The sequence below is a fragment of the Dromaius novaehollandiae genome, chromosome 29 (genome assembly GCF_036370855.1).
Source record: "Dromaius novaehollandiae isolate bDroNov1 chromosome 29, bDroNov1.hap1, whole genome shotgun sequence".
NCBI lineage: Eukaryota > Metazoa > Chordata > Aves > Casuariiformes > Dromaiidae > Dromaius > Dromaius novaehollandiae.
Genome location: NC_088126.1, coordinates 1,760,745 through 1,771,081, shown reverse-complemented (window position 1 = coordinate 1,771,081; position 10,337 = coordinate 1,760,745). Strand labels below are relative to the sequence as shown.

The window sequence follows — 10,337 nt, the reverse complement described above, 5'->3', positions numbered from 1 at the left end:
TGCTCCAACCTGTTTATTTAGTATTTGAAGGGTTTATTTTGATGCATTTACTGGTGTTTTTTAAAGAGAGAGAGAGGAGGGAAAAAAAGATAAGATTTTAAAATTAGAACATTTCTTTATAATTTAATATTCTATTTTAATAAATGCATTTATTACATGTAAATGTAGCAAGGAACTGGGCTAATAAAAATACTTTTTATTAGGTAATTTATTATAAGAAAAAAGGATATTTTATTTTATGATAAAGTGATCCTTAAAAGTTTAGAAGGTTTAGAATATATGTAGGTTAAAAAATACATTTGTATCCAGAGTATTGCTTAAAAAGTGTTTTTAATATATGTTTCCTTTTTTTGTGTGTGCGTGTGTGTATGTAAAAGGTGATAGTTATGGTGCAGATAGCCCTTTCCAGACATGAGGAATTAACACAGTTGGATGTATTTAAAAGGAAAAAAACAAAAAAAAAAAAGAACAAGGTAATAAATAAAAACCGGAGAAGCAGAAAAGAAAAACCACTATGAATCCCAAGCGCGCGCGGGCGGTCCGGAGCCCGGCGGGAGCGCGGCGTTCCCGGCCGGCGGAGCACCGGAGCAGAGGCCGGGCCGGTGGCAGCGCCCGGCTCCCGGGGGGTTTCGGGGCGCCTTCGGCACCGACCCGCTGGAAGCAGCGCGGGGCTCCGGTCCTGCCCGGTGCCGCTGCTCCGTTCCCTCCCGCGGCGGCACCGGCCGGATTCGGGGCCCGGCGCTGCATCCCGGCGGTGCCGACAGCCGCGACCGCCGTGGCCCCCGAGCCCCCTTTTCGGCCGCTCCACCGCGGCCCCGCTCGGGAGAGCACTTAGCTGCGCCCGCGTCCCGCGTCCCGGCCCCGGGAGGGGCTTTGGGGGGGTCCCGGCCCCCCGCGCCCACGCGGCGGGGGACGGCGGGACGCTCCTGCTCCGCTGCCTTTCAAAGACGCATCTGAAAATGAGAGGTTTTGTTTGTTTTTAACCAAAAAGAAGGAGGGGGGGGAAAAGTTTGCGTTGAGGGGTATTAAAAAAGTTAAAATAATAATAATAATAATAATAATAAACGTTCAAATTTATTTCATATAATCCTAGAGTAAAGATTAAAAGAAAATTAACTAGTTCAAATAGTAGATGCTATCCATATTGTTTAATCTATAGTAGATCCAAGTGATCCCAGACAGAGCAGAATGTAAAATAAACGTGTAACCGAGCTCAGTTATCATTTTTAGCTTCCCCAGAAATTCCATCTTTTTTTGGTACTATTTTTCTGAAACAAACAAATAAGCCAACGAAAAGCCTAACAAAATAGCAGACCACCGACTGGTACCTTCTGTCAATCAAAGTACTGAAGTTATTTTTATAGAGGGGAAAAAAAAATGGGATCTAATAATATGTATTTTTTTAAAAAGATACGTTTGGGTTTTTATGTTGCTTTTTTGATAAAAAAAAACTATAAAGATTTGGCTAGTCACTGAACAAAATGAGGAAGTTGTAGGCCGTTATTTTTGCCTTATTCTGCCCTCCGGCCTCGGGCCGGCAGCGCGAAGGCGGCAGTTTCAGCCGAGCAGTGCGGGTCGGGGCCGGTGCCGCTCCTTTCCTCGGCCGCCGTTCCCAAACGCCCCGACGGTGCCGGCGACGGACGGGAGATGCCGGCGGAGATGCCGGAGCCGGAGGCGGGCGGGCGCCGGGCCGGGCCGGTGGCGCGGGGCTGAGGACGGTTAGGCTTGCTGCCCTGTCTGCTCGGAGCCGGACAGCAGACGTAGCACGTTAGGGTTGTTTCATTCCCTTTTTTAACCGTTTTTTCCGTTTTTTGGGTTCTGTCTCATCCACGGGGCTGGCTCGTCCGCGGCGTCTTTCGGGACGCCGGCCCCGCCGGACGCTGCCCTAAGGAAGCCGGCGCCAGCCCCAAACCGTCGGAGCCGCCGGTGAAACGCGGGCGAAAGTCTCCGCTCGCCCGTCCTCCGCGGCACCGCGGCCCCGGAGCCTCCCGGGAGCCCGGAGCATCCGGCAGCGCGGACGCTTCCCCCCGGCGCAGCGCCGGCTCCGAGCGCGGCCCACGGCTTCCCCGGGATGCTGGCGGCCGCCGGGGCCCCGCGCCGGCCCTTCCCGCGGAGGGGCCGACCGTTTGCTCTTTCCTTTTCGTTTTACCTCATTTTTTTGGTTTTGATACTTGAAGAAGAGTCAGTGGTTGAGGTTGTGCGGTGACGCCCCGGGCTGGAGAGTGGATGCACTTTATAGGAACTCGGACGCCGGCAGCGGGTCCCGTCCTGCCTCTGCGGCTTCCCTCGGCGTCGCGCCGGGAGGAGCAGACCCGGGATGGGCTGGTTCTTCCAAAAAAGAGAAAAACCACAAGCCTTTCTAGGCTGTTAGGGAGCAATTTGTCTTTTATCGGGGGGTTTGCACGCTGCAGACTCGAAGGCGCGTTTGCCGTCGCTTGGGCCGGGGAAAAATTCAGCGTAATCGCGGCGTCGGCTCCCGCCGTTATCCCCGCTCCGCTCGCCCGCGTCGATGGTTTCCCGGCCCGGGATGAGTTTCCCGGAGGAGTTTTTCTCCGCTCCGGCCACCCCCTCGGCTCGCCGGAGCCGGGACGGAGCGACGCGGTCGCGGGCCGCTCCGCTCGCCGGGGAAACCAGCAGCACTTTTTGTTTTCCCTTTAGGAACGCAGCAGGCCGTCTGTTCAAAATCCGCCCAAAAAAAGGAAAGGAAAAAAGAAATCGGGCCAGATCCTGGTTTGCGGTTGAGGATTTGCTCCTGGGTTAAAAGCAAACGCGAAAGGCCGGGGCGGTCGGGGCGCGAAGGAAGCCGGGAAACCCCCGGAGAAGCAGCGATCCGGCCGGCGGGATTTCCCGCAGGGGGGAAAAAAATAACAATAATTTAAAAAAAAGGGTTTTGCTCGAGAAGCGCCGCGTTTTCTCTCGCCGCGCCGCGCCAGTCCGCGTGCATCCGCTTGCTCCGGGCGCCGTCGGGCCCCGCGTCCCGGCTGCCCCGCCATCCCGCCGCGCCGCCCCGCAGGTGCAGTCCATTCCCTCTTTTCGTCTTTTCTTTCTTTTCTTTTCACGTCATAGGAAACCTGTAGTCGGGATCGTTACTATTGGAAACCGATCACATGTTCCATCCAGGTATTTCCATCTCTCCGGCGTTACGCAAAAATAAAGGCCTGAGAGAGAGATATAACCGAACATAGAAGTAGAGTTAGGCTCGTTGTCTGAGTTTTGAGGCATATAGTATAAGGGGAGAAGGAAAAAAAAATTAAAATAAAATAAAAAATTAAAATAATGATGTTGCACAACTTGTAGAAAACAAAGAAGGGAAAGGGTTAATGTATTAAATGTGCTAAATTACATTAAGAACTTAATTTTATTAAAGTATTATTACTTAAGAAACTGGCGTCTGCTCTTTTTTGTGCCTGCTCGTGTGTGGGGTCTGTGCCCGGCGCCCCGCTCGCACCTTCCTCCCGGCCCTCCTCCTCCTCGGGACGCCCGGCGGGGCAGGACGGGCCGCGCTGGGGAGGGGGCAGAGCCGCCCCGCTGCGGGGGGGACCGGGGGGACGAGGTCGGGTGCTGGGACAGGCACTGCCCGTGCCCTGTGCCCCCGTTTGATTGACACCTGCCAATCACCCGCTCGTCGCGATGCTGGCACGTTCTCGCACGTCTTGGCGGTGTCGTAGACCAGCAGGGCCCCCCCGGCCCCCCGGTAGTACCCGGCGGGGGGATGGTGGCGAGGGGCCCATCACCGTGGCGTCAGGCCCTGGGGCAGAGGGGGCTCCAGGACCGCGGGAAAACTCGCGCGGAGGTGACGCCCGGCACCGCTCCTGCCCGGCCGCGTCCCACCTCTGTGCCCTCACCATCCCCTCGGCCCCCCGGATGCTCCCGGTGACGAGATCCACCGCGACGGGGGGTCCAGGCCGAGCTCGGCGCGGCGGCGGGTCGCTCCTGCCCACGGCGAGGCCCCGGCGAGCACGACCGGGGGTGCGAGGGCAGCGGCCCCCCCCCCGGCGGGGTCTGCGCGGGAACCGTGCGGCGTGGGGCTGCTGAGGCCGAGCAACCCCCCGGGACTCCGACCCTGCGGGACGGGGAAGCTCTGCTCACGGAAGAAGCAGCCTCCTCCTCCTCCTCCTCCTCCTCTTCCTCCTCCTCCTCCTCCTCCTCCTCCTCGTCCCGGGGCGGGCGTTACCCGGGTGCATTTTTCTGCCCGTCGCAGGTCTGGCCGGTTCCTGCGAAACCGGGCGCAGCAGGCTTTATCACGCGGCTGCGCTATCGCGTTTGTGGAGTTTGTGACTCAACAGGCTCCCTTTTTCTTTTCCTCTTTTTTTTTTTCCTTCTTTTATTCCCCCACCGCTGGTTCCCGCGACGCGGCCGAGCGCGGCGGCTCCACCTCACCCGCGAGCATCCCGCTGGCTACGGCGGCTGGGGAAAAGCGGGAGCGCTGGCGGGATGCACCGCGGGATGCACCATGGGATGCACCATGGGATGCGCTGGCGGGATGCTCCGGTGGGATGTGCCGCATCCATCCTCCACCATCTGCCAAGCTCGTTCCTCTGGGCCCCAGCTCCAGCTCCTTTGCGCAGGCCGGGGTGCAAAGTGCTTGGAAAAGCGGCCCTTTTCCCACCGCATCCCTCGCGGGCGGGATGCGACGCCTCCGAGCAGGGCTCGCGGCTCAGCCGGCGGGGAAGCGCCGGACCACGAGGGCCCCGGCTTCGTTAACGCTTCCCGACGGGCAGGAAGTTGCCGCTTCCCCCAGCCCAACGGCCGCGCTCCCGCCGCGCTCCCACTTCCCCGTCTCCCGGGCGGCTCCGACCGCAGCAGTTTCCCCCCGCCGGCGCCCGGAGCGGCTGGGGAGGAGGTGGATTTTCCTGGGCGCCGGCCAGCAGAGGTGCTCCAGCTCCATGGCTCCGGCAGTCGCGACTCCGCGAGGATCCCACCTGGGAGAGCCACAGTGGGCTCCGATGGGGACGCTCCGGGCTCATGGAAAACCTCCGAGGAGGAGGCGGATGGAGCGGGATGGCTCCGGCCTGGGCGGCATGCGTTGCCTGGGGTGGCACAGCGAGTGGCACCAGCCAGGAGCCCTGGCTCCTTCCCCTGCCTAACCGCAGCCAGCCGAGCGGCATGGCTTTTCCTTCGGGAATCGCTCCCCCGATCCCAGGAATCATCCGCCCGTGCGGAGGAGAGCACCCAAACCCACTGGCAGGGGCCAACCAGGAGCTCACGCCACTTTTCCCCGGCTCGGGACGGCCCCCGGGCAGCAGGGACAAGCTGCGCTGAGCAGCACCGCCAGCAGCAGCGGCCCCGGCGGGGGGCTGAGGCCGGACGCAGCTCATCACACACGCGGCAGGGCCGCCTTCGAAGAGCACGTCACCCCCTCCCGCCCCACCCGGCCCTTATCCAGCCTCGCCGGTGCCCGCCCCTGCAGCGCGCCCATTGGCGGCCGCCACCCCCGCTCCGCGCCCATTGGCCGGCGCGGCTGCCCGTCACGGTGCGCTCACCTGGCGCAGGTAGGCGACCTCACCTGCGCCTTAAAGGCGCAGCGACCTTTTAACTTTTCTTAGGGTGGGGGCAGCGGGCCGGGCCCCGCCGCCTTTCCCACTGCCGCGCACGTCCCCTCGCCCACTCGCCTGCCCCACGGGCCGCCCTGGGCTCCCCGCTGCCCGGGCCGGGGGTTCGGGTGAGGCCCGGAGGTGCTTGGCCGTGATCCCACGGAGCGAGGGACATGGCTGGCCAGGCCGGCCGGGATCCCGGTCGTCGGGGCTGTTTCTCCCCCCCGTCCGTCTCTCCCACCCCGTCCAGCAAGGATATGTCCCGGGGAATCACTGGATACAGGAGCCGGCCGCCCCGGGGACGCGGGAGAGGGACACGGGGGATGCACCGGCCAGGAGGGCTCCGGGATGCGGGCGGCGGGACGGGATGCGCCCGGGGAACCGCGGGAACGCCGCGCGCCGTCGTTAGCGGGGACCCGGCAATAACGAGGCAGAGGGAGCAGAGCCGCCGCGCCGGTCCTCACCCTTTATGGCAGAATTGGGGCGCCCTGGGGGGTCACAGGGCCATGCAGCAGGGACGCCCGGCCGGCGGCACCGGGGCCGCGCTCACGGCGGGGCTCGCGGCGGGCAGCGACACCGCGGCGGCCTGGCCGCTCCGCTGCTTCTGCGCCTGCACCTTGCTGAAGATCTCTGCAAGAGAGGGGTGCCGCGGGGGTCAGCGCCGGCGGGGGGGGGCGCGGGGGGGGGCAACGCTGGCGCGGGGCCGGGCGCCTACCCTGCAGCACGGTCGCGAAGGCCCGCTCCACGTTGGTGCAGTCCAGCGCCGAGGTCTCCACGAAGAGCAGCCCCTTGTTGTCTGCGAGCAGAGGCGTCAGCGGAGCCCCCCGCGCTCCCGCCCCCCCCCCCCCGCCGCCGACCGCCCCCCCGTTTCGGCACCTGCGAACATCCTCGCCTCCTCCGCCGGCACCTCCCGGGCTTGCGCCAGGTCCGTCTTGTTGCCCACCAGCATGACGACGACGCCGGCGTCCGCGTGGTCGTAGAGCTCCTTGAGCCACCGCTCCACCGCCTCGTACGTCTGGTGCTTGGTGATGTCGAAGACCACCAAGGCGCCCACGGCCCCCCGGTAGTACCTGCGGGACGGAGCCCACGCTCGGGAACCCCGCATCCCTCCGGCGGGACGCGGGCCGGCCCGAACCCCCCCCCCCGGAGCCCGGACGCGCCCGGCTCACGCGGCGGTGATGGCGCGGTAGCGCTCGAGGCCGGCCGTGTCCCAGATCTGCGCCTTCACGGCGGCGGCGCCCACGGGCACCGTGCGGGTGGAGAACTCCACGCCGATGGTGGTGCGGCTGTCGTGGTTGAACTCGTTGCGGGTGAAGCGCGACAGCAGGTTGGTCTTGCCCACGCCGGACTCGCCGATGAGGACCACTGCGGGAGCAAGGCCGGCCGGCAAGTCCCGCGCCCCGGGGACGGGGCGGCAGGACACCTGCCCGACGGGGCCCCCCCGTCCCGCCACTCACCCTTGAAGACGAAGTTATAATCCTCGTCGGCGGCGCCCATCTCGGCGGCCGGGCGCCTTCCCGGCGGCGGGGCTCCCCCTTCCCTCCGCGACGCTGCGGGCGCGGGAGAAGCGGCCGAGCTGCCCGGCGCGGTGGGGACGCGGTGGGGACGCGGCGGCGCAGGTCGGGCGGGTGGTGTCTCCGCCGGGACCGGCACCCGGGGGAGGAGCCCGGCCCCGAGCCGGCGCTGCCCCGGCGCGTTTCCTCGCCTCTGCCGCCCTCGTGCGAGAGCCGGGGAAACCGCGGCAGAGCGGAGCGGCCGCCAAGGCGGATGCCAGCGGGATCCAACCCCATTTCACCCCCCGAAAGGGCTCCTGCATCTTGCGACCCCCCCTCTGCGCTTTGCTGCTTGCAGAGCCCGGGGGACCCCGACCCACATCGACCCCCGCCCCTAGGACAGACCCCCGCGTTGCTCTTCCCTTTATTTCAACAAAATCAAACGCACAAGGTAGGACACGAGCATCAGCCACACTTTTATTCCCCTCTTCCCTCCCGCTCCCATTATTTTAACGGCGGTCCGAAGCGCCGGGCGGGCGCCCGGGGACGGCTCCCGTCCTCCCACGTCGGCTCCCGGGAGGGGACGGGCGCAGACGGTGCCGGGACGGTGCTCAGGATGCGGCCACCTGCGTCAGCGGTTCCTCCAGGTACTGGACGAGAGCCTGCGCCTGCGAGCGGGATGGCCGTGAGCCCCGGCGTGGGGGCTCCGCCGGGCCATGCCCAAACCCCCCTCCCCGCACGCGCCCGCGCTCTCGTTTTAATTTAATTTCACTCGGGGGCCTTAAAAGCAGCAGCGTTTTAGTGCGTGAGCTGGTGTGGGAGGTGCAGGCAGCTCGGCAGAGGTGCCCCAGCCATAGCAGCTCCTCTCACCTTCTCCGTCACTTCCATTTTCATCCCTAAAGGATTTGGGATTTATTCAATATCCTTTTTTTCCCCTCCCGTGCAGGGACACAGCCTGGCAGCGGTTGCAGCGTTACCTTGGCTTTCAGCATCCCGAATCCGACGGTCTCTTTTGCGTACATGCACAGCAACAGGTTGGCCACGCGCGTGATGGCGACCCGGCCCTCCTGTCCGGGGCAGAAAAAAGGGGGAAAAAACAGAAAACCACATATTGGCGGGGGGCTTTGCGGCGCGGAGGCGCTCGGCGGGCCGCGCGGCCCCACGTACCATGCAGTCCATGAGGATGAACTTGAGGTTGTCCTCGTTGAACGCCTGGTGCCCGTTCTTGTCGTAGGCCACCCAGATGTTGCTGGCGATGGCCGCGGTGACGCGGGCGTCCGTGTCCCCGTAGCCGGAATAGGCCAGCAAGGAGCCCTCGTTGTTCAGGAGCCTGGAGAGGGGGTGGCAGTGCGAGGGGGGGTCGGACCCCAGGACCGGGATCCCCCCCTTCCTCCCGGGCTGGGAGCAAACGCATCCCATCCCGACCCCCCGTCCGGCATCGCTCCAACGCGGCGGGGGGGAACACCGGAGTTTTCCAAGGGATTTTGGAGCTCCCGGGGCGGCTCCTTCCCCGCTCGGGGCTGTTCGTTTCGCAAGCAGCGGTGCACAGCCCCGTGCACAGCCGCATGCTGCGCGGGGCCCCTCCGGCACCCGCGGCGGGGAGCAGAGCGCTTCCCGGCGGGATCGCTTCCCCGCACCGGGCGGGATGGCGGCGCCTCCGCCCCCGCCCCAGCCGCGCGCGGGCATCGCTCGCAGCATGGCCGTACTCACAGGGTGCTCTGGACCCCGCCGGTGTTGGCCTGGCTCAGCACCTGGGTGAGGGCCTTGGGGCGCAGCATGGTGACGGCACGGCCTCCCTGCGCCCGGCCGCGCTGGGGAGGGACGCGGGCACCGCCCGGCCGCGCCGCCCCGTCGGCGGGGCCCTGCCTCTGCCCGGAGCACGCTGGGACTTGTAGTCCCTGCACGGGGGACGCCGTGCATGCACGCGTCCTGCCCCACGCACGCGTCCCTGCCCCACGCACGCGTCCTGCCCCACGCACGCGTCCCTGCCCCATGCATGCATCCCTGCCCCACGCACGTGTCCTGCCCCACGCACGCGTCCTGCCCCATGCACGCGTCCCTGCCCCATGCATGCATCCCTGCCCCACGCACGTGTCCTGCCCCACGCACGCGTCCTGCCCCATGCACGCGTCCTGCCCCATGCATGCATCCCTGCCCCATGCACGCGTCCCTGCCCCACGCACGCGTCCCTGCCCCACGCACGTGTCGTGCCCCACGCACGCGTCCTGCCCCACGCACGCGTCCTGCCCCACACACGCGTCCCTGCCCCACGCACGCGTCCTGCCCCACACACGTGTCCTGCCCCATGCATGCGTCCCTGCCCCATGCACGCGTCCTGCCCCACGCACGCGTCCCGCCCTATGCATGCACGCGTCCTGCCCCACGCACGCATCCCTGCCCCACACACGTGTCCCTGCCCTGGGGTCCCCACGCATGCATCGTGCCCCATGCACGCATCCCGCCCCAGGGTGGCCGGTCCCCACGGCCATGCGCGCCCCGGGATGCTCACGCCAGCCTGGGCATCCCACCGGTCCCCCTGCTTTCCAGGGGCGGAAAACCCAGGCCAAGCCAGAGCGGTGCAGGAAACCCGGGAGTTTGGAAAACACCACCCGGGCGCCGCGGAGCAGCCTGCGGAGCGCTGCTTTCCGCCCCGTGTTTTATATTCCCGGTGCAGAAGTTTGGGCCGGCTCCGGTTTGTGTCAGGGAGGTTTCAGCATCACAGCAAAGGACGCATTTGGGGGAAAGAGCCCAAACAAGCAGGTCAGACCCCTGCTCCAGGGATACAGGGCAAAAATAAGCTGAAAAAGCCTTGCTAGGGCAGCTTTAACAACATGCTTTTTTTTTTTTTTTTTTAATCCAGCAAACCACCCAGACCTGGAGCTGCTCTGGGCAGAGGAGCCCACCCAGAGGGGGCTCGAGCTGCTCCCCCTCAGCCAGCGCCCGGGGAAAGCTGCTCGCTGTAGCTACCGAGCAATAAAATAGCAATAATTAAAAAATAAGCTAAAAAAGCCAGCTTTGCCCTGCACCCCCAGCTCAGCCCCCCCCCCCCCCCCCCTCACATGGCCCCAGGCACCCCCAACCCAGCCTGGGCACCCAGTTTTATAGTGGCGCCGCAGGGGCTGAGCTGGGCCCTAACGACCCTGGGCGCTAATTGGGCCGGAGCCCCCCGGTCCGCCCTGGGCCACCGGCACAGCGAGGGGGGGTCTATAGGCTGCACCCTGCTAATGGGGGGGCCCCGGGCCAAGCCAGCTAACAAGGGGGTGCAGGCGGGATCCGCCTAACGAGGGGGAACACAAGCCTGGCTAACGGG

The 10,337-nt window shown here is 64.6% G+C and overlaps 2 protein-coding genes across 4 annotated transcripts; both read right to left on the bottom strand.

Annotated features, from left to right (window-relative positions):
* Positions 1–311: 311 nt before the first annotated feature.
* RAB25 (RAB25, member RAS oncogene family) lies at positions 312–7,195 on the bottom strand. Of its 3 annotated transcripts, none has more exons than XM_064499105.1 (6): positions 6,992–7,195; positions 6,704–6,899; positions 6,411–6,604; positions 6,250–6,330; positions 5,999–6,164; positions 312–3,158 (listed from the first exon to the last, which is right to left on the bottom strand). In XM_064499105.1, the coding sequence occupies exons 1-5, from the start codon at positions 7,029–7,031 to the stop codon at positions 6,031–6,033; spliced, it is 645 nt and encodes a 214-aa protein (XP_064355175.1). In that variant the 5' UTR covers positions 7,032–7,195; the 3' UTR covers positions 312–3,158; positions 5,999–6,030. The 3 variants fall into 3 exon arrangements, with proteins under 3 accessions (XP_064355175.1, XP_064355174.1, XP_064355173.1); XM_064499104.1 differs by lacking the exon at positions 312–3,158 and adding an exon at positions 4,565–4,922; XM_064499103.1 differs by lacking the exon at positions 312–3,158 and adding an exon at positions 4,946–5,030.
* Positions 7,196–7,484: 289 nt separating this feature from the next.
* LAMTOR2 (late endosomal/lysosomal adaptor, MAPK and MTOR activator 2) lies at positions 7,485–8,894 on the bottom strand. The gene is made up of 4 exons (XM_026112852.2): positions 8,738–8,894; positions 8,195–8,357; positions 8,005–8,094; positions 7,485–7,695 (listed from the first exon to the last, which is right to left on the bottom strand). The coding sequence occupies exons 1-4, from the start codon at positions 8,803–8,805 to the stop codon at positions 7,639–7,641; spliced, it is 378 nt and encodes a 125-aa protein (XP_025968637.1). The 5' UTR covers positions 8,806–8,894; the 3' UTR covers positions 7,485–7,638.
* Between the last annotated feature and the right edge of the window lie 1,443 nt (positions 8,895–10,337).